Below are 23,669 nucleotides of genomic sequence, written 5' to 3' on the forward strand. Positions count from 1 at the left end.
ATTTGTTCATTTTGAAATATTTATTAAAACTGTTAAATGTTAAGAATGGATCAATGACATTTTAGTTTAAAATTCGTTGTTTAAATTGAGTTTTGGTGTCAGCTTCAAATTAGTCAAAAAAAGTTCTGCAATTTTCAGTATATTGCTTTTTTTTTTTTGCATTATATGCATACAAAAACATGATTTGTTTTAATAGTTCTAAAATAGCTCTGCAAATATATACAGATATAAATTATCATGGGATGTTCATGATAAAATTAACCTAAAACAAAGGAAAATTTTTCAAATATTTAGAAGAGAAATCAGATTTTTCTTTTTAATTTCATAGACATAATGACGTATAAAAATTCAATTCAGGTGAATTTCGAAACAATTTTTATTAAATATCAAAATAATTGTGTTTTTTTCTTTTAAAGTAATTCTGATAGTCAGAAATGATGATTTAATTCTTTTTTACAGAGTCATTTATATAATAATAAAAATAATTTTGATTTAAATCAGGAAATTATTTATTTTTATAAATCACACACTTATTATACATTACTTATTTCTTTTTTTTAATATACTTTATAATGAAATTCTCAATGGATATAATAACTGGAATGTCTTTCTTTGTAATGAAATTTTCACTCCCTTTTTGATGACATAGAGGTTTGAAATTGTACAAATATGCATTTCTTCTGACTATACAGAATTAACATTTTATTTTTTCAAAATTTACTTGTCAATCTATCAATTAATTTAAATTCCATGTGGCGTAGAGACAGTGGAACAAGGAGCGAAACCAGTCTTAGTTTAGTAATATTAACGTCCCGTTTTAAATCAACACTACGGCTATTTTGGGAAGGATCTCGTAATTTTCAACTACGGTCAGATGACAAGGACGACACATGAGCTGGCATCCCCCCCCCTCTCCACACCACACCAGTGGGAGGAGAAACCAGTCTTAGATTTATGCCTTGGATTATGCCTAACAGGACCCTACACCTGTTATGTCCAGTCATGTCAACAGTATATTTTATAATCACCTTGTATATCATACAGAATTTTGAAATTACATAGCTAAAAAGAAAATAGAATTTAGGCTTTATTTATACCCTTTCATCAATAAAATTCAGCGTAAAGTGGAAGAAAATAATAGCAATGTTTGTGAGTTTGCTTGTGAAGTTCAATATCTGCCAATTCGATATTGAACTAATGTTGATTTAATTAAACAAATATAATGTTGATATTTTCCACAAGTGAACTGTTTTAAGTTTACTTATTGAGGTTTGTTTTTGTAAACAAGCGACTTTCCATCAATAAATGTTGAAATTTCAACTAACCCTTATGTTCATTTTGTATAGTATACCATACATACAACTTTATAAAAATATACTACCACTATAAAATAAAAATATATATAAAATATAAAAATATAAAATAAAAATATATATAAAATATAAAAATATAAAATAAATATATAAAATATAAAATAAGCTACCTATATACATTTTTTTTTTTTTTTGATTTTCTTCAAAAAAGCAATCTTACCACGATAAGGGTTAAGCATGAATTGATGGTGAATTGAAAGTGAAGCTTGAAGGCATGTAAGTGATTCGAAGCTTCCTAAATAAGCTATAAATGAATAAAACATTATTCTTCAAAATGAATGAAATGTCGGCGTGATCATTTAATATTCAGTTACTATAACACCCTAGGGCGTCATGTAAAATTCATTTCTGCTTTTAGTTCTTAATATATGCATTACCTTCAGCTTTTTAACAAAGAGTGTAATCTACTATCAATGTCATATGTTAATGCAAAATTTTATTGGCTATTTATAAAACTAAATCGTAAAACTACTGAGTAATTTTGAAGATAAGTCTATAAAATATTCAAACTATTTTCAGTACAATGCTCTGCTGACAGAACAGATACTGAGAAAGGGATGTTTTACTGGAATGCTACGAATCATAGCACTGAAGTGACTGTACCTTGTCCATTTGGATCTGCTAATTCTTTACCAGAAGCTTCTGCTTTCAGGTCATGTATTCTTACCAATGTGTCGGCAATTTGGGGACCGGTGAATGCCTCTGAATGTAAAGGAAAGGTTAGTTAAAATTCTTATTAAAAGATAATAATTTTTTTAATTCCAAATATTTTCTTATTGCTTAATGGTACATTCTGTTTAAAGACTTCGTTGATGTTCCAATAGACATAAGGACTGAAATTCTTCTGTTTCCCTCAGTTTCATTTTGATTATTTCACATTAACGAATATGAAGAAAATAATTTCATTTTATAAGACATACTACAGTTTGAAGCATGTGCAAATACTTCAAGTTTATTATCCAAATATTCTCTTTAAAAATGTATATTTAGAACTCAATATATAATCTGCATTCGAAATTCCTTTATTCATACACTAGTAGCTTTCAGCTGTCAACCATGTAGCAAGAATCCAATTAAGTTGATAAAATTTGAAAATTGAACGTTGTTTAAAACAGTTATTATTGCTATTTCATTTATTTTAAGTTAGATATTCACGAGAACAATTTCAAATGAAAATTAATATATAAAAACAACAGTTACCTTTTAAAAATAAAAGACAAAACATTGAAGATACACAACTGTGAATTTACATCCATTATTCCCAAAAACAATTTTAAATTGATTGAGTGAATTCCGTGTGTCATATAAAAATTAATACATAAAGTAGGTATTATTTTAGACAATGATAAAATGTATTATACTTCAAGTTACTTGAGCAAAAATCAAACACAGACATTTTAATAGTAATAATATACAATCCAAAATCTATTAAAAATGGAAATTTATAAAATAAAATATCTTAATTTTTTCAAAAAAATTTAAAGTATTTTTTAGTTTGGTGTTTTTATTTCTATTTCATTCCATTACCAGCAGTTTTATAGGTATTTCTTGAAAGATTTCATAGGTTTTTTTTTTTAAATTCTATTTCGCTCATGATTTAAAACAATTTCAAAAATTTGTTACAATTTTTATTGTTATAAGAAATATTTTCAATAGTAACATGGACAAATGTTTTTTTCCCCGCATGTACGGTTAAAATGGATTTCATCAAGCACAAATGAAATCATTTGCTCAAGGAATTTATTATGTCAATCTCTTCTTAGCCAACAGTACTTAGCTCCTATAATGCTGAGTTTATAAATATTACTGAATCGAATCTTTGATTGATCTACTAATTATATGAATTCCTTTTATTCCAATAGCAATTATCCTTTAAAGCACTGAAATCAAAGAAGATAGTTATAAATTTTCAACACGAGCTTTTTCAAACTTTATTCTTATTTTGCACATGAAAACGCCGATCATTACATGATTGAAATTAAGTTTATCAATAAAAGAAAAAGGCTGTAAAATATGGATTTTAAATATCTTAGTTTCTCATTATTCTCAAATTTCGATAAAAATAAGGTTGAAAAGAAATTCTAAGAACATAAGATAATCTTTGAACTATCAGATAAAACTATCAATCAGTATGGTTTTTGTATTTAAAATAAAATGAAGTGGAATTATATATAGTTTTTAGAAGATGCAAAATATTATGAAAAGTACTTTTCATAAAAGAATCAATCCAAAAAAGAATGAGACCGCCCTCTTCCATCTCCATGTCTAGAGTTCTACGTATAAGCCATCTTAAATTATGCTATTTAACTAGCCTTTGTTGATCAATCTGTTTACCAATAGTACTGTTTTTTTTTTTTTTTTTCATTTCGCTTTTAAAATGAGCAATAAAGAATAACAGTAATAATTTAATGAACCTGGATTCTTAATTTTGTTTAGAAGTAGTAATTTCAATTTTATCATACACATTGCTTTGATCACAATTGATCTTATCTGATTTTCAGTATTATGTCTTGTGAGGGTATTAAAAAGAATCAAAATAAAAAAAAGGAAATTTTTATTATTTTCAATTTATATTTCAAAATCTTAATGGCAGGGGATCTTCTATAACATATAATTTTGGCATCTGTTCTATAATTTTCCATCACCTGTCTTCATCTGGTAATAACAGACAATCAATGAACTTTTACTCATCTTCTGAAGGTTATTTAATTTGTTTTTATTTCATTTTGATGGTCTTCACAATTCCCACTTTATGACAGCTATAAAAAAATAAATTAGTGCAATAATTATTTACTTGTGACTAATAATATTTTGAAGAACTATATTAATAAAAAACATGAGTATTATCATATTTACAATCTTCCGACCTTATCAAAAAATTAAATTTTTTCTATAATAGCTATCGAATATTTGTATACATAATAGAGTGGGATGAAATTTTTTTCAGATTTCATTTAAAGTGCATAGCGCTAAAAAGGGTTCTAAATAATCTCAAAATATGAATGAAATATTATTATAATAGCCTACACAATACACATAATTCTATTATTATATTATATATTATATTTCTGCCTCTAGATCTGAAATTTTTACTATCGAAGTAATTTCCTGCTAAAATGCCGAATAAAAACCAGAAATTCGTCATGATTGCAAGAATGCGTCAATAATTCAAATGAGTCGTATGAAACAGCAATATCCACTGTACGTGGCTTGGTTATTTGAGAAGTATCCAGCTAGACATGCGCTTTAGCCGTTACATGAACAACACCCACATCTTCAGCATAGTTTCGACTGTGATACTTCTTTTGATGTTTGTTTTGATCATTTTAATCATATATCACATTCGTTATACATGGAGATGTTCATTGTTTGATAATTTAAATAATATCATGTGCAATGTGTTGCCAGTCTACGAGGATGTAATCAAATATTATGAGTGGTACCGGCATAACATAAAATGCGACAACGAAACTAATGAAGAGCCTACGTATAAGGAACATGAAGATTCATCGTGCCAAAAGTTGAAGATATATGGTTCAAACGCTTCAATGTCGACTGTTCAACACAAATGTTTGAAAGCGATGTTGAATTGATAATATCTGAAGTGAAAAAACATTTTAGAATCTTATCCTAAAACACCAAAGAGTTCCGTAGTATCAGTAAAGTATGGTATGACATTTCAGCCTACAAATGTGAAAACATAGATTACTACAATTGTTTTAGAGACAAAGAAAGTGTCTGCTAGAGAAAAAGGCTTCTTAATTGACCAACGAATCACTGGAAGAATGCTTATATTAGTTCCAGTGGATATTGTTACAATGAATAAAATAAAAAAATGCTTTGAAAGGAAAATAAGATGGGAAGAATTGTGGTTTGTGCCTGAAAAGGGAAGTATACCGAAATTTAATCTATTGCTGTTGATTTCACCTGAATCTAGTCAATCAGGAGGGAATTCGGATAATAACGATGCATTAAACTAGCTAGAGTCTAAAACCTTCAACAGCACCTGTCGATAAACTTACTACTGCAAGTATTGCAATAGACTACCCTTTACTTTCAAGAATTGTAATAGAAACTTAGTATTGGATAGGGCTGGAGCAGCTGTAGTTTCAACAATTCTTCTTTCTTCTACTTCAAAAATTGTTGATGAAAATAAGTTTCGCCGTGAAAGAAAAGCAATATGAAAATTAGTCATAAAGCAGTTGAAAGCCCCACAAATAACTGCTTTGCTAACTGAAAGATTATTTATATCAAAGAAGGAACGAAAAAAAAGTACAGACAGAGAATTATCGAAGAGCATATTTCATTGACAACGAAGACAGTGTCGAAAGGTTATATTCCACAAGCATCTGGTGGATCCCAATACATAGAACAAGCGATCACAGATTACTTGCTAGAATCAGAAATATATACAGAGTCTTTATTGGCGGTTGGGTGTGAAAATGTTAACGATGGTAAATATGGAAGTATCTTACATTTACTTGAAAAAAAAATTATGTAAACCATTACAGTGAATCATTTGCCTATCGCAGAGAAACAAATTACGTTTTTGGAACTTAAGATCAGATGTACTCCATCAATATGTTGAAACAATATATATTTAAAGAGTATCTGCAAAAGTTCATAAATATGTGAAAAAAGACCCGTTTATTCTTTTCAAAGTAACAACTCCAGCAACTCAGTTTTCTCTTCAAGACCTAATCACAGATCAAACATATTTGCATAAAATAGTCTCAGCGGTTTCAACAGTCACATATCCTCAGGATTCAGTAAATAAATCGTTCTTGCCCACAGAGCTTAAAGTTAAAATAGATCTAGTAATTCGAAAAAAGTTTTTTTTCGCACACCCTGAAAAATTATTGATCAGTGCTCACAGACCTTGAACAGCAAGCAAATCCATGGACTAGCTATTTGGAAACCCGCAGCATTAAGAAAAAAAGACTCCGTTTATTTCAACTTCCTACTTTAAATATCGATGCATCATTTTACACTGAACTTCATTCATTGGGAGGAGAATAAATATGGTCAGTATTGAAATCCATACTTGGTAAAGATATTAAAATGCTTGTCAGATCGAAAACAAAAGACCAGCTTATATTACACCTGTCGTTTCACATGCAAGCATTTGAAAGGACAATGAAGACTCAGATAGAAGATTCAGCTACATTGTACACAAAATCAGAAAGAGAAGGCTTTATAAAAATACCAAACGGAATTACAAAATGCCATGCCAAAATTCGACAGCAAAAATGACTTTCATGCTGTTTTTGAAATGTTATAATATTATAAATGCTATTTTTATAAATTTGTTTTTGCAATAATATTGTCTAAATACTACATATGCAATTTCATTTTATTTCAGAAACATGCATTTGTAAACATTTATATAAAAAAAGGAAAAAGTCTTTTAAATAAAAACATTAAAATGAAAAATATGCAACTATATATTCTTTGAAGTTAATCCGGAGGCAGATGATGATATCCTACGATTTAAAAATTGAGCTACAATTACTATGAAGGTCAAATGAAGTAATATTTGATGCAAACATAAACAATAAAACGTTAAAAACTGAAATCAGTTTCACCTTTTTAAGAAAAATAACTCAAATCTATTTTTAATTGTAAAGCCAATGTATATAAAAGTATGTTTTTCATTCTGTAATGCGTTATTGTAAAGAAACGAAACCAAAAATCTATAATTCTGTGGAAAAATTTTTAGAGTCAATAAAAGCATTTTCCACCCTGAACTTTACAGTAAAAGGCATGTCGTTAAAATTTTCAGGCAACACTTAAAACAATGTTAATTTCTTTCGAATATTCATGCAGATTAATTTTAAATTGTAAATCTGTAGATACTTGCCACAAAATATAGTGAAATTTAAACAATTTGTCATAATCAGTGAAAAAATTGCACAAAAATAAAAGCGTTATTTAAATGGTAATTATTAACGAGTTGTTAATTATTTTCAGGCGTTAACAAGTTTGGAAGCTGTAGGCAAAAAGTTTAAAAAAATTCTGATTTATTATTATTCTTTTAAAAGTCTAGTATAATTTTTAGAAATACCATTCCTGAGTGACTAATATCGGTTGAAAACTAAACCCTTGGACACCTTCGAAAATTTAATTGTGGTCAGTCGGGTGATCCAGGGCAACTGTCAGCCCTGTAGAAATCTAATAGATGCACACTCAAACAACCGTTTTCATTATTACTAGAAATAAAATTTTCGATTTCTTTTTCATGTTTATATGTAAGAACGTTGCCGTTAAGCTTCATTTTTAATTTGTAATATATCATGCCTCTGACCTAACATTAATTGAATGGTGGATACGCGTTTTAAAAGTTATCAGAACATATTCATTTCAATTGAAGATACAAAATGTCAATTCATCTTGAAACTAAATGTTTTTAATTCTCTCTTTAATTTTTAGGGTATAATAGTTGCAGATGAATTAGCTGATGAACTCTATACCATAACGAAAAACCCAGATTCTTTGAATCGAGAAACCTTAGAAGCTGCAGCTCAAGGTATTGAGACTATTTCGAATTTCGCAGTTCAAGATGAAAAGGTAATGAATCCGTTCAAGAAATCAGTAATAATATTTAGTTTTTATTTATTTTGCGGGTTTACAGTTAACGTGGGTATTTACGTTTCAGATAGCAGAAGGAATGCTGAATGTTATCAGCAATATATTGGATTTTAATGATAACATTGTAGAACAAGATGAAAATTATACCTTTTCAGAACTTACTAAGAAGTAAGTCTTTTGAATATTTAAATTCATATTAAGAATTTAAATTAAGAGACAAATTTCTTTTCAATCGTATGATTATTTATCACATGATAAATCATATGGGGATAAAATATTCATTCTTTATCATACTGTAATGGAGCAATTTTACTATTATCAATTTCTGACCAGATTTTGTTACTCAATGACACTCCCTATTATATTTTACTCATCAGAAATTTCACTCAAATGAACAAAAAAAAATTAGAATAATTTGTCCCTATAATGTTTTCTATGCGTTTTATAACTCATTTGGTAATTTTTTACTTCTAGGGTCATTCCACTGTAATAATAAAAATATGAATGTAAAATTCACATATTTTTATCCTAATTCTTGAATTATTTCTTACATTTTTTAATAATAATTTTTTTGTTTTAGTTTGTTGCAGATAGTAGATGATTATGCTTCAAATGCTGTCCTTAAGACAGGTGAATCACTTAGTGTTATAACACCAAATGTTCGTGTTCAGGCTATGGACTGGAGTCCAACTATTGAAAATGAAACTGAAACTGACATTCCACATCTTAAGTTCACAGTACCTAAAGATCAAGAATATCAGCCTGTGATCACCACACCAGAGACGACGGTAACTTCAAGTCGTCCTCCAGAAAGACAAAAAGTACCGGTAATGTAACTTATGAAACAGGACTTTTTAAAATGCTGTCAAATTTATTCACTCTTTTTTCACAATTAATTCTTTTTTCAGTTGTGAGATTTTGAAGAAAATAACCAATCTGAAGAACCAATAGTGAAATATTTCTTTTTCTGAAAATGCAATTAAAAATGTACACGCGCTACATACACTTGAAAAAATCTTACTTCTAAAGTTTTTAAAAAGAATTGTCTGAAATAAGCAAACTGTGGTTGGGTAGACAAAGAGTTAATATAAACATCTCAAATACACTGTAAAAATAGCAAATCATTCATTTCCGGTTTAAAATATCATTTTTTAAAGTTTCATTATTATGTGCTGTGTATTATTGAAACTGTTGTATCTACAGCTCTATTTCACATAGATTGTAGATTGAAAAGCAGTATTTTTAAACTTCGGGTTTTATTTTTAAATCATGAAATAAAAATGATTTTTCAGAAAAAAGCACCTTTACAACCTAATGGATATCTTAATTGAGATTATCTAGTAATTTCCTCGTGGTTATATTTATTGACAAATAAAATCGCATTATATAATGAAACAGAATTTTCGAAATTGCAGGTTAGAAAAGTCAACTACTTAATTATAATTTGTACTAGGCCATTAGACCATCGTTATTTTGATTTTGTAAGAGTAGAAATGAAACTCGTGGATGAATGAATTTAAGTATTCACCGTCTCCCTATTTATATTGCTAAATCAGCAATGATTATCAAAAGTAGGGTAAAATAAAATGTTTCTAAGACATTCGAATCCTGTCAGATATCTTTTTTTAAACTGATGGTATAGATTTTAGGAATTTGTACTTCACAACAAAATATGTATTTTTTTGTTCTAGCATTTTTGGTCATAAAATTATTAATCTTTTTGTGTACGTATCTTAAAAGCTTTATATTTTAACACTTCGCTTGCATCTGAAGAGGAATCGATGTCGCATATGTACAGCTATGAGATAAGAATCTCGGACAAATAGCTTTTGAGCATTTACAAAAAATATGTTTAGTTATATGTAATTTCTGAGACAATATTGTATTTGTAATGCAGAAACATGCTTCACAATGACAAGTTTTCTGCTTCTGTGAACTTAGATAAACATCTAGTTTAAAGGTTTACTGCAATTTTTTAAAATTTGTCTCATCATTTTTGAATTCCCTATTAGATAAACCTTTATGCAAATGATCAAAATGATACTATTCTATTTCTTCTTCTTGGCCAAAACTGACAGCTATTCTTATTAATGTTATTAATAGCAATGATATTAATGACTGACAGCTATATTATTAATAAATATTTTCATGTTTTAGATGGTGAAAGTTTTTGTGCCAAAAGAAGCTCTTCAAGAAGCCCATCGCCAATTAGAAGGAAATGTTAGAGTAAAATTTGTGGTGTATTACAACGATAAGCTTTTTCAATCGAAGAAACTCAATCTACCTGATAACGATTTGAATCAACAGCAGCAAGACAGTACTTCGACCTTTTACAAGTTAAAGAAAAACAAAGAAGAACCAGAATATAGTATGTAACGTGATTTTCTACCAAGTTTAGAAACTGCATTTGAAAAAGAAATTTAAATTCTTTTGCAAAATATCCCGACAGAGACGCATTTTATGCAGTCCGCTAAAAGTACCCTAACCCTGCTTGCTGTTCTTATACTAATTATAGAACAATAAAACTGTAAATGTCTGTTTCGGTTAAAATACTTTCTCTATAAGTATATGAAATATTTTTGTACAAGGGGTACAATACAAGGGGTAAATTTTCATGTTTAAATTTACATAAACTCAATCTTTTCGAATAGCAACATAATGCCGCTTTCTTCAATAGACTTAAAAATATAATAAATCTTTTACTATAATTCTTATTTTATGTTAAAATACTCACTGAAAGAAAACAAAAAATATTCCTTTTTAAAAAAGTAAACTATTTTCTATTTTTTATTAATTTTTAAATTCCTATGTAAAGTTTTTTTTAATCAGATATTGCAAAATTTATGATGCCAGTCAAAGAAGCCGAACCTAAAACATCACTTTTCCAAATTTTATCCAATTACGTCAAATAGCTTTTAAAATATGTAGTAATAATCAACAGTTTTCACTTTCTTTGAGGACCATTTCAACTTTACAAAAGATTTCTCTGGCAGGTATAAAAAATCGCTAAAATGGAGTATAAAACAAAATATGTCTTTCAACATTGCTTTAGATTAAGATACATCCTTTAAAAAATAAATGTAAACTTGGGGAAAAAATCGATATATTTGGAACAGATAAAGTTTGAACAAATGAGGTTTTGTTTGGGACAAAAGAGAACCAATTACAGTCAAAGAAAACATTTGCGAGGTCTTTATGAAAAAAGTAGAGAAGCAAAATTCCGTAAAAAGTACAAATTTATCAAGTATTAATTATATGAATGAATAAAAAATTATTGAATGAGATACAAAAGCAACACTTTGTGTGAAAATACAGTATCATTGGACTTTGGCAAAATATCTTTTTCTTAAAAATGAAACAAACGTTTAAAAACGATTCGGTAATTTGATTGTTTGTATTTAACATGGTTTTTGGTAAAAGAGATGAAATATAAGAAAAAAAAATCTTAAACTGATTTAAAATATCATTTGATAGGAACTTGAACATATGAATCAACAGCATTGTGCTCTTTGTGTCACAGTTATATAAAATATTTCAGGAAATAAGTATTTTCAATTGCTTTAAAATTTTTTGTAAGTCTTTTTTTATTAATATTAATTGCTGAACTCACTCAAGAATTTTGATTTCAGAGATAAGTATATGGATTAGCTTATAAACAATCCAGTAGGAAAGTTAAAAAATATCAGCTTTCCAGTGAGCTGAACTTCACTTACTCTCTATGGAAAGACAAATGACGAGGGATTTTCCATAGATTGATATTATCCAAACTTGAATCTCTGACTGGTTATACTGATTTATATAGAAGATTGAAAATGTATTAAATATCCCTTCATATTTACGAATTTTCAAGTATATTTTTATATTACCATGCAATTCATGGCTTTTTCAACAAAATATTTTTAAACATGGCGTTTTCATAGGCATGTTGTTGTACAGACTATTTTAGACGCACTCTTCATTTTTCAAGGTATCTACCAAGGTTTTTTTTTTTTTTTTCCATCTCACATAAAATTTAACTCCAAACTGAAGCTTCAATTAAAACAAAAATTTACTTATTAAATGGTTGCATTTCAAAAAATTTTCATCATTGTTTACTTGTAAAGTTACTTTTGATTTTAAATTTCACAAAATTTCAAAACGTTTATTAAATATTCTTAACCCTTTAAAAGGCTATTTTTTTCTAGTCATTGTATAGTAAAATACTTTTAGGAATGACACTGGCTTATGGAAAGTGATTCATTTAACTTATCAGATAAATTTAATTTGATTAAGTAACAAATCAAGACACGCCATTTTGTGCGAGACAAGGAACTGTAACATCTAAGTTTCTGTCTTATTAAAAAATTTGTCAGAACTTAAGCCACTCTACGTAACTTCACCCAAAGATAGATGAATTTGGTGGGAAGCATACTTGCTATCGCCTTACAAAGGGTTAAACTATAATTACTCACGATGGAAAAATAAATCGTATTTCTATACTTACATTGTCAACAATGAAAGTATAGATCAAGATAAAATATTTATAGTAACGGTGAAAACGATTTGAATATTTTACAACAGATAATAAACATTGTTGTAAAATAAGTTAATTTAAAAAAAAAAAAAATTATAACTAGATAAAAAAAAACTGTACGGAAAGTTGAATTTTAAGATTTTGTGAAACTCATTTTTGTGCTATAATATTTAATACAATTATAAGAAGAAATTTCGCTTAGTTTTTAATTCAAAATATTTTTTAAAAAATCACTTTAAGGGGCAAACATTTTTTTATTATTTTTAATGATAAAGATTAAACATTTAGTCATATGATTTTTTCCATTTTTGAAGGATAAAGAAGAAAGGATTCTGTTTGTTATCTGCGCAAATTACAGGAATCAAATATTCTGCACAACACAATCGATGTTTTGAAATACAATAGTTCAATTAGTTCTGTGATGATTAGATTCCATTAGGAAGATGTCAGTATCTGTTCTGGCTATGAAATTGGAATGAAAATATGTTATATTTCGTGCATGGGCAATTTAAATTTTCTTTTTATTGAAAATACTCCTGTTTTCCCTAATGTTTACGAATTTTGCGTTTAGATTTTAGTGTAATGCTTTAATAATATTTTATCATTCTTTCTATAGGTTTGTATAATTTGGTTGGTAACTGCATCTTATAAGCAGAAAAGTAGCAAAACATTTTTTTTTAATATTTATTTCTTCCCGAATGTATATACCAGTTTTCCAAAAATACCTGCAAGTTTTATCATAAACAAATAAAACCACTCTTCGAAGTTTGAAATCAGTATCTACTACTTTCGGGAAAATTGGGTGAACCAAAACCCGTTTTTTTTTTCTTTTTTTTTTCCTCCCTTTTTTAGCTTCTCATTGGCCCACTAAATGCCCCTGTGATTGAATCTTCATTGTAAAATGTAAGCATACAGTCGAAGTTCAATGGACGATTCATCCACCCCCACCCTTTTCCCGTTTGCACGATGCAATCTTTCGCAGCTTGAAAATGAGAGTCAAAGTCTAAAAACTGGATCGAAAATCAAAGCATAAAACTGGAATGGAAAAGGGAATAAAAAGAGTTTAAAATAACATTTTTGTTAGTGTATATCGTTTTTTAAAAAAATAAAATATACTTCTATTATTAAAGTACAAATTTTTTTTTTCATGTATTGTTTTGAATCCTTAATTTGTAATTCATTATTATGAATCTTGTAGAAACTGTTTTTCTTCAAATTCACTATCAGATGGTTCCACTTGTATGGAATCATAATTTAATTAAATGAAAAAGGTTTGAAAAGATAAAAAAAGAAGTGAAATTCAATGTTCATATACAAAGTATTTTCACATTTGCATCGAACTCCCTCAGGCAGTTGCCAACCTTTGAAAAGTAGATAGCTAAGAAGTTGATTTGGAAAAAATGGAGGAAAAAAAAGAATGAAACGAGAAAAAAAAAATGAAAAATAGCTTGTTTTTAATTTATACTGAATTTAGTCTTTAGAATTACCCTTCTTTTGCTTCAATTAACCTAAATTTTCCTTTTGACTAGAATTTACAAAATAGAATATCAATAAACCTGTCAAAATTAAATAAGAAAGTATTTTATTTTAAATAAAGATAGAAATACGTACAAATTTTTAATTTTATAGTAAGATCTGTAAAAAAACTATTTCAAATTCAATAATATATTTAGTGTTTTTGGAAAAAAAAAATATTAGTTGTCTAGTTTTATCATTTTCTTAACAAATATTTTTGTTGTTGTATTGAGATGCATGTCGTTGAAAAATCTATTCCCTACCAATTAAAGTTTGTAGAGAGTATTTCGGAAGTATAGCAAAAAACAAGAATTTGAATATTGAATTTTGTTATCTTTCGAACGACCAAATGTCCGAAAGAAATGTCACTTGATAAGAATCAGAAATGAAAAGACGCATATAATAGCAATATTAATAATCAAATAAAAAGCAGTCTGAAATAATAATGTTGTGAATATGAGATAAATTATTATTATTATAAAAAAATTCGACATCTTTGTTTATACAAAGTTATTTATTACAGAGGCACCAGTCCTGCAGATTAGTGTTGGAAATGTGACGTTGAAGAATCTGAACAAACCTCTTATATATATCCTCCCACTGAAGACGAAAAGAGACGTTTTATGTGTCTACTGGAATGAAAAAGGTAAACAATCAAGTGATATAATGTTAAAAGCCAATGCAGGAATCATAGTAGGACGATCATTGAATTCTGAGAGGAAGTTTTTCCATTTACATAAATATTCCACATGAACAAGGATATCTTAAGAGAGTACCATTGATCTTGCGTTTTTATTTCAATCTTATATATAAAGAAATGCGCAAAATTTACAAATTATTCTCCTTTTTTATGTATATATTAAAAAAAAATTGAAACACTAGTTTTCTTTTAGACAGAGAAGGTGGCATCCAATGGGGAGGCAAGACATCTACGTAGGATATGAGTTATAAAAATTTCTCTTATTCAAAGCCAAAATAATTTTATATTTAGTAAAAAGTAATGAAGAATTTAACAGCTTGTTCAATATAAATAATTATATGTAATAATATTTGTATGATATAGGGACTAATTGTTAACTATTTGTATATATAGGTCAGTAAGAATTGTCCGACGGAATAAGAAAAAGCAATAGAAAATTAAAAATTAAGTATATAATCTCAAACTAAATGTACCACAATGTTATTGGAACCAATTTTTTAAATTACTTACTGTTTAAAACTCAAAATAAAAATAGAAAACAAGTAGAAATAATTATTAACTTATTAAACTTGACTATTGTAGGATATTTATCTCTAATTGAATAAAACATATTAATTAAGAAGAGCTATATGAAAAGAAATCAATCAAATAAAATGCTAAAAAAAATTCTATAGCAAATCGGGATCGTTCATCAAAGTGTACTTATTTTTTTTTACAAAAATAAGAATTGTAATTAAATATTTATGTAATATAACATCTTAATTAAATCTAGATTATTAGTACCAAAATTTTTCAATTAAAAAGTATTTTTGGGAGAATATTTCTTGTGATAAATTTTGATATGTCAGCTATCTTTTGAAATAAAAAGTTGCAACTTTCCTTTCTTTAAATTATTTTTTCAAAAGTAAGAATTATAATGAATAATACGGATAAGTAATCATATGCTGCAAAATTCATGCGAATATATTTAGCATACCTTAAATTCACCTGTAAGAGTAAATGTAGAATATTTTATCATTCTAAAAAGACTGATAATTCTAATATGAAAGAATTGCTCTCTGAAAAATAAACTTCAGGGAAGATTCCTTGCCTGTCGTGTTTGATTAGTTCAGTATCTTGAATTCAATTTTATTGTTAAACTCCAGGGGGCAGATGTGACAGACTATCATTTAATAGATACTTATGATTAATTTATAGACGCTGGGAGAAACCTCCACGCTTTCAACAAAGTAACCTGTTACCCTCAAAATTTCCAGAAAGCTATTTGCATTTTAATCATATGACTATCAAAAGCTCGAAAGATGAATTGTTTGAACAAGATGAATTGTTTTTAACTTTACATCCAATCCTTATAAAAATAAAACAGTGAAATCCATTCTTTTTTAAATTTCCTTATGTACATAGACAGAATGAAAATAGATAAGATGACGATGGAGTTTGTGGATGTCTAGACAATTCTTTTGCCCCAGGTTGGAAACAATGCATTTACTGAAGAACACTCACTTCGTGATGTCTCTTTTCCGAGTGTGAAAAAAGATCGATCAAAAGAGACCTTAGGGTATTTGAATCTAATTTAGGTACTGCACGGTGCTCTTTTCTTTTTGTCATTTGTTGTACCTAAGCATCGGAAAGACTTTAAACAGTGATCAGAATTGATTTTTTATCTCATACACGGCTCACTCATATTTTTAAACTCAGAAAAATAATCCCTACAATTTTTTAAAGAAAAATTATTAGTGTTTAATACTTTGCATCTCTTTTTGTTCTGGACGAAAATTGTTAAAGGGATTTTTAAAATGGAGCTTTTTGACTGGACTAATTAATAATGTTAATTAAGGCACTGATTGACGAATTAAAGTAATTCATGTAAAAATAATGAAGTGGCTTAGAATTTACATTTCCTTTATTTATATGAGCATATTTGAGCTCCTAAACGAGCCTACTTTATTTAAAAATAAGTAATAAGTTCTTAAGGTTGAGATCTACATGTCTGCATTTTTAAAATACATTTGCATATTTTTACGAACTTTTTCCTCGAAGCAATTACAAACATGAATATACTCTAAAATGATAGTTTTTCTCAGTTTTAAGGACTGACTTTAATCAAATATGGTATATATCAATATTCTATACAATAATTTTTAATAAATTATCGTTTTATTAAATACATGGGCCATTAAAAATAAATAAGTGTTTTAAATTATATAGCTTTTGTTGTGAAATGATTTGCAAAAGAAGGAAAATAAAGTATTTCGCTTTCTGATTTTACATTTATAATATTGAATGTGGAGTTTGAATGGCTTAGGTGGGAATCTTTTCAAGAAATCAGTGTATTCTTGGTAGGCATTTGGGGGTTTAATAACACAAGAGTCTATTATGGTGAATCATATGGTGATTGCTTGTTCATAGAAAAATTCTTTTAATTTGGATAATTGCAGATTAATGAATTACATAAAAATCAGACATTTTTTAGTTAGATAAATTCAATTTCCATTCACACATTTTGATTACTGAATCGATTTATGTTAATTTCGTATCATTTGTCTACAACAAAGCAACTTTTATTCGCATACTCACATTGCAAAGAGAGTTTCCTTTATTGACTTTAAATCATCAATCAAATTTTGAGCAAGGAATTATCAATATATATATATATATATATATATATATATATAATAAATTGGAAATTGCAACTATATTGGTGAGAAGAAGAAAAAAACCAATTGAATGAATAAATAAAATATTGCTTCTTAAGTGTTCAGTAAAATCTAAATATACCAAAACAAGTTCGAAAGACGCCCATACATTTGTTGGAATAATCTATTGACACAAACTTGTATAACCAAATGATCGAACCAATCAATGAAAGCAACACTCCATACAAATTTTATTTCAAGTTGTTTTTGAATCATTGTCCCCAAAACAATCGGTAAAACTACTTCTACTGAATAGACGAAAGTTGAATCAATTGTCTGTCTTACGGATGACTTGACTATTCTGCCGTCAATTTCAGACATAATTCGCCAATTTTAACTATTTATTATTTAATAATTTTTTGAAATTACTTATATTATCAAGTTCTTTAAAACCAAGCTCTCCACACACCCAGCTCTCCCTTAACTGTGAAGATTTTTGCCGACGAAGCTCTTAATTTCTACCCGACAGTGAGGAGGTAAAGGACAATTGCTTCCACACTACCTCTACCCCTACTATTTGTTTTTGATCAATATAAACATTAATTAAGAAAACGTTGGATACATAAGTAATTACGAATTATGAGGTTTATTTATTTAATAATTGGGACTTCAAAATAAAATACATTTTTTACCTGAAATGAATACGAATAAGTTTTTTTAAGAATGATGGAAACCAGTGCAAATCGAAAAATAGAAATTATGATTTCAAAAGGGGTTTCATATTCTTTGACATTTATTCTAAATTGATATATTTGTTTAGCCGTATTTTTTATATTCCCCATATTTCTAAGATTTGTTTCAGCTAATTATAGATATAGGTGTTACAGTCTTATTTCATTATTTGATTTTAGATTGGAGATGGTCAGCTGAAGGTCTCACTACGAACCACACCAAGAACTATGTTATATGCCAATCCACACATATGACAGCCTTTTCTGTTCTTCTTGTAAGTAATCATTTTGAAAATATAAATTAACCCTACTGATAATCACCTCTCTCCATTTAGCATGTAAATGCATGCCAATTTAACTTTATTCAAGCATTAAAGGTTATTGTTCTCAATAGTGAGGTATTTTGAAGTATATACAGTATGTCCACTAAAGTCCCTTGGCATACTCTTAACTTCCGAACGGCTACTGCTATATTCATAAAAGTGGTGCCTTGGTATAGTAAAATAGGCATGCTCTACCGAATGAAGCCACCTATGGTGCCAACTGGTGGAAAACTTAAGAGTTAGCATTCCTATCTCAAAAACAAAGATATACGGGAAAAAAGTGATTTACAAAGATGTAGAGCATCATCGATTTAGTAGGAAAAGACATCTTGTGGACATTATTGCAAAAACTAGAACGGTTAAAAAGCGAATTTTTTCGTGATTTCCTACATTGTGACGTCGCGAAAATGAACGGAGAAATTTTCTTTCGGGCACGGCAAATATAGGTAATGGCATGTATAATAAGCAAAGCACCCATTACTGGGCACTGGAAAATCCTAGATGCTTTAAAGACTTACGACATCAAATGCAATTTGCTATTAACATTTGGTGTGCAATTTAAAATAACAAGGTGATTGGCCCAATATTTTACGAAGGCATATACCCTAATTTGTGGAGGATTTGCAGTTGTTTAATCCTAATAATCTATGGTTTCAACATGATTCCAAGCCTGCTTACAAGATATATGTAATGAAGCGTGAAGAAATTCGGGCACCAAATTATTGGGTACGGTGGTCTCGAAGACTGGCCTCCATGTTCGACTAATTTGACGCCACTGGACTTTTTCCCGTGGGGATACTGAAACAGCATGTGTATTCGACCCCTCCACAAACATTGCAGGACTTTAAACGACGCTTATGGACTCTTGGGCCAAAAGTGTCACCCTCTATGCTCCAATGTATGCAATGTGAAATTCAATCGAGAACCCAAATGTGCATTGCAGATGACGGTGAGAAGTTTAAACATCTCCAATAAAACTATATTGTTATAATTAATTTTTTTTCCCTTCTCAGACCATTTTGTTACTTCACATTATCGGTAATTACAGAAAAACAACCGTTCAACCGTTCTATTCTTCGCATTAATATCCACAAGGTGTCTTTTCGTTCTAAATCGATGATGCTATACATCTTTGTAAATCAATTTTTCCTCCCTCTTGTTCTGTTTTTAAAATAGGAATATTAACTCCACAGTTTTTTTAGCTACTTTACAATAACTAAACACCACTTTTATGAATATAGCAGCAACCGCTCCGGAGTTAAGAGGGTGGCAAGGGACTATAGTGAGTATACTGCATAATATTTTACAGTGCAGTGAATATGGAACAATATCGATTAATATCGCAATGCTACTAAAGAATATTTTATTTTTAAAAATGGTTCATGATCTTCATTAATCTTCTTTCCCACTTTCATGTTAGTTCTGTACTTGATTTGACATAGTTATTTGAGATTTTTAACCATTGTAATTAAAAAAAGTAATTTTCCAATCAAATTACTTGTTGCTGTTCGTATCAGTCCGATCAACTAACCACATGAAACTCAAAATATTATTGGTGTATTTTATGTCCAATGTAAGGGGAAAAATGGATTCATTTTGAAAATCGTCATTCTATAAGTCGTCATAGAGCCCGATTCTTTCCTCAGCGTATCTCGGAAACCACCTTAGCACAAATACAAACCAAAAAAATCGGACTAGATCCTGCTAAATTCGATACTAAAATAGTGAACTATGGCAGGATAATAGAAAAAGAGAAGGAAAACTGACTCTAATGATTCGATTTAGCTTTCCATTCTTCCACAAAAAACTTTGTATAAGAATACCTTCTTGCTAGTATTAAGATCTTAAAAATATTTAGAGATGGCTCTAATCTTCTTTCATATACTTTCCATTTTTAATATAAACACTCATTTCTTAATTTTCATAAAAGAAATACACTTATATCTGCCCATATTACAATTAATCAATACATCAAATTATTCTTCAGCGTTATTAATAACAGTTAAGTGATGCGGAAGTCCAATGTCTTTATCTGTTATGTACTCTGCGATTTTATGGAAATGTAATCTAAATTTTTCTACTGTAGGACGTGACTCCAAGATCTCCTAAGAACAAGTCTCATGAATCAATTATGTCTATTATATCTTATATAGGATGTGTTTTATCTATAATAGGATTGAGCCTAACAATAATAACCTATGTACTGTTTGGGTAAGTACCATTTCTTTTTTTAAATTATAATATTATCCGTTAACCAGAAGAACATTAAAACATTTCTGTCTGCCTAGAAAAGTATATGTAACTCTGTTTTATGCGGGCTTTTTCCATATCGATGTTGAAATTTTAGCCGCTTAAAAACCGTCTTAATTTTAAGTGAGTATTTATAGGAAACAAGAATTACAATAAAAGAAAAAACAGAAAAAAATATGCATTTTATAAAATTTATTTAATAATTTTATTGAATTTTTAAACATCTATATTCAACATCATTAAAGAGAAACACGTAAACATTTTAAACGCAATCGGAGAGCTGTAAAGGAAGCACTTTTAGCCCTTCAGTAATTCCGAAGATATACAGCAAAATTTCCAAAGCGCTCCGGCTTTCGCAATTTAATGTATGCATCTGCATTCAGAAAAATATCGTTAAAATGAAACAGATAATAAAATAGATCTTTGGATATTATTACTCAATTTCGTATTAGAAAGGCAGACCGCAATTTTCCGAATGGAGGGGGGAAAGTAATATTTCTTAAATTTAGCTCTCAGATATCACATAATAATCAGTTTTACATTTTAAAAATAATTAGCATATGTAATTAATATATAAACTAATTATAATAAGTAATAATTATATTAAGTAATTATTTGGACTATTAATTGCTTAATATAATTGTAATATGCTTACAAATAATTTTGATATCGAGACAGTAAGAATTTTCTGATGGAATTTAGAGCATAAATATCATAAATAAAATATACCTCTCTGATATTGTAAATAAATTTTCACATTATTATTAAAATCTCGTAACAAAATAATTGAAATGACAGAAAACAATTATTAACATTATTTAACTCGCATGTATATTCATATACAAAGTGTTGCCGAATTCGACCGACAAATTCAGAGAGGTTACAATAGGCGACAAGAGGATGAAAAAATCACCATACAACATAGGGTCCCAAACAACGGTTAGTAGGTGAAAATCTCAAAAATATAAGGTGTCTGAGAAATGCTGGAACCTTTAAAAAGGGCTTAGCAGAACAAAAGGTTAAAATGTGCAACTATTAAGCGCCAATCATTTGCTTTTAATACCTGTTAGTATTTTCTATTGTTATTCACTTCTTAATTTTTTTTATTATAAATCACGTTAATTAAACAATTCTTTAAATATATAGAGAAAATGTTCAGCTGATGATTTACCTTCAAATCATTCAGTAATACATTTTTTTAATTAAAAAAAATGTATTTGTTTGTTCTCTGCTCTTCAAAAGATGCTCAAAAACTTGCCAATGTTTTAAGCGAATTAAAAATTCTAATCTCAATATAGATAATGGCCAATGTATTTTATAGATCTCCTGAAAAATAGGGCTGAAATAAATCGAACCTTGTGTATTTAATATTTAAAAAAAAGGAATATTGTTAACTTTTCAAAGTATAAAATTAATTAAATATTCAGTTAATTAGAAATAAACCGAAATTTTATAGTTTTTCTGTTGTTACTTCGGAGCAAATTATTCTATAAGAAATATTTTTACATCACCTTAAATTTCAAACTTTTTTATTTTCAATGATGCATTTCCTATTCAATGCAATTTTTCGCCGAATTTCACCATTTTTCCCCCAAATTTTAGTTAACATTAAGCAAATGCGGATGATTTCGAAATGAGGAAATCTATCGATATTTTTTTTTTAATTGTCTGGTTGAGCGGACATTCCGATTCTAATTAAAAACATGAGACGTTAAAATCATTGTTTATTATAATATTTGATAAAGAATTATTTTTTTACATTAAAACTACTATACGTGAAAGTATTTTAATTTCGAGTAATGACAAATGTATAAACTAACAGTTTAATAAATGAAGACAGACAGAAAACGGGAATACACAGAAATCTACAGAACATTGTCAACCCATCGACATAAGGCCAAGAGTTCAATATCTCTCCCTTTAATTCTTGAAAGGAGAGTCAGAAATGAACAATCCCTTCGACGGGAATAGTGAAACTATTTCCCGAATTACTATTGCAATCCAGACCATGGTGAACTGGATTTAAGGTATCGGGTTCGGAACCGGAGGGTTTCAGGTTTGAGACCCGATTTTACAGTAGAACCATCTGGTGAACGTTAAATCTGTCCGAGCCAAACGTCCTCCAACTGGTGTGGTGTGGAAGTTTAAAGAGGGGGTGCCAGCTCATCCTCGTCATCTGACCGCGGTTTAAAATTACGAGATCCGTTCCAAAATAGCCCTAGTGTTGTTTAAAACGGTACCTCAATATAATTAAACTAAAACTAAAATGTTGCAATCCTCCCCCTTCTTTTGTGAACGCAGGGTGCGTTCTTTTTTCTTTCTTTTTTTAATGCTAGAATTAAATTATTGATTCTGTCAGCCAGCTAAAAACAAACAAGACCTCACTGATTTGCAAGTACTGAAATAAGAAGACATGAAATAAGTCTTTTAAAAATATTCTGAAATTTTAACTAATGTTGAATTTTATATGGAATATGCTCAAGTAGAATATCTATATAAAAAGAAATGTCTATACACTATAAAACACAAAATAAAAATTCTTGGACACCTCTCGAAGTTGTAAATGCCTTTAAGCAGCTGTCTTCTCTGCCTTTTTGATAACTTGGCCCTGCAATAACCTACCTAAAAGAATTTTTAAATGAGGATTGTAATCATACAATCGGAAATAAAATATCCTCCAAAGACGTGTGCAGGAACAATATAAAATGTGGAAAAGATACGGGAATGCGATTGTTTTTCAAGATGGAAACTTTATAAACTTCAATATTTTGTAAATATTAAAGTCATTCGTTTATAAATGTCAAAGTAAGGTGTGAAAAATGCGCTTGTAAAAAAAAATTACTTAAACTTTAGATTTAAAAATAAACTATTTAAAATGTACTTACATATACGTGTATATTTAAATTTCAAAAATGAATATTTTTGAAATTTAAAAAGCAATCAGATCTTGAATTTGAGTTCAATTACTTTTATTATTTGAGAACATGTTATTGTTAAATATATTGTAATCATTTACAGAATAAAAAACATATTTCAAAGG

The 23,669-nt window shown here is 28.5% G+C and overlaps 1 protein-coding gene across 2 annotated transcripts in view; it reads left to right on the top strand.

Annotated features, from left to right (window-relative positions):
* LOC129960181 (cadherin EGF LAG seven-pass G-type receptor 1-like) overlaps nt 1–23,669 on the top strand; it is a 152,116-nt gene that overhangs the window by 115,868 nt on the left and 12,579 nt on the right. For both annotated transcript variants that reach the window (XM_056073389.1, XM_056073390.1), the window contains 8 exons: nt 1,893–2,092; nt 7,803–7,940; nt 8,029–8,129; nt 8,542–8,788; nt 10,119–10,329; nt 14,513–14,635; nt 18,237–18,331; nt 20,466–20,590. In XM_056073389.1, the coding sequence (XP_055929364.1) occupies nt 1,893–2,092; nt 7,803–7,940; nt 8,029–8,129; nt 8,542–8,788; nt 10,119–10,329; nt 14,513–14,635; nt 18,237–18,331; nt 20,466–20,590 (1,240 nt within the window). The remainder of the gene's footprint in view (nt 1–1,892; nt 2,093–7,802; nt 7,941–8,028; nt 8,130–8,541; nt 8,789–10,118; nt 10,330–14,512; nt 14,636–18,236; nt 18,332–20,465; nt 20,591–23,669) is intronic.

This window comes from Argiope bruennichi, chromosome X2, assembly GCF_947563725.1.
Source record: "Argiope bruennichi chromosome X2, qqArgBrue1.1, whole genome shotgun sequence".
Lineage (NCBI taxonomy): Eukaryota > Metazoa > Arthropoda > Arachnida > Araneae > Araneidae > Argiope > Argiope bruennichi.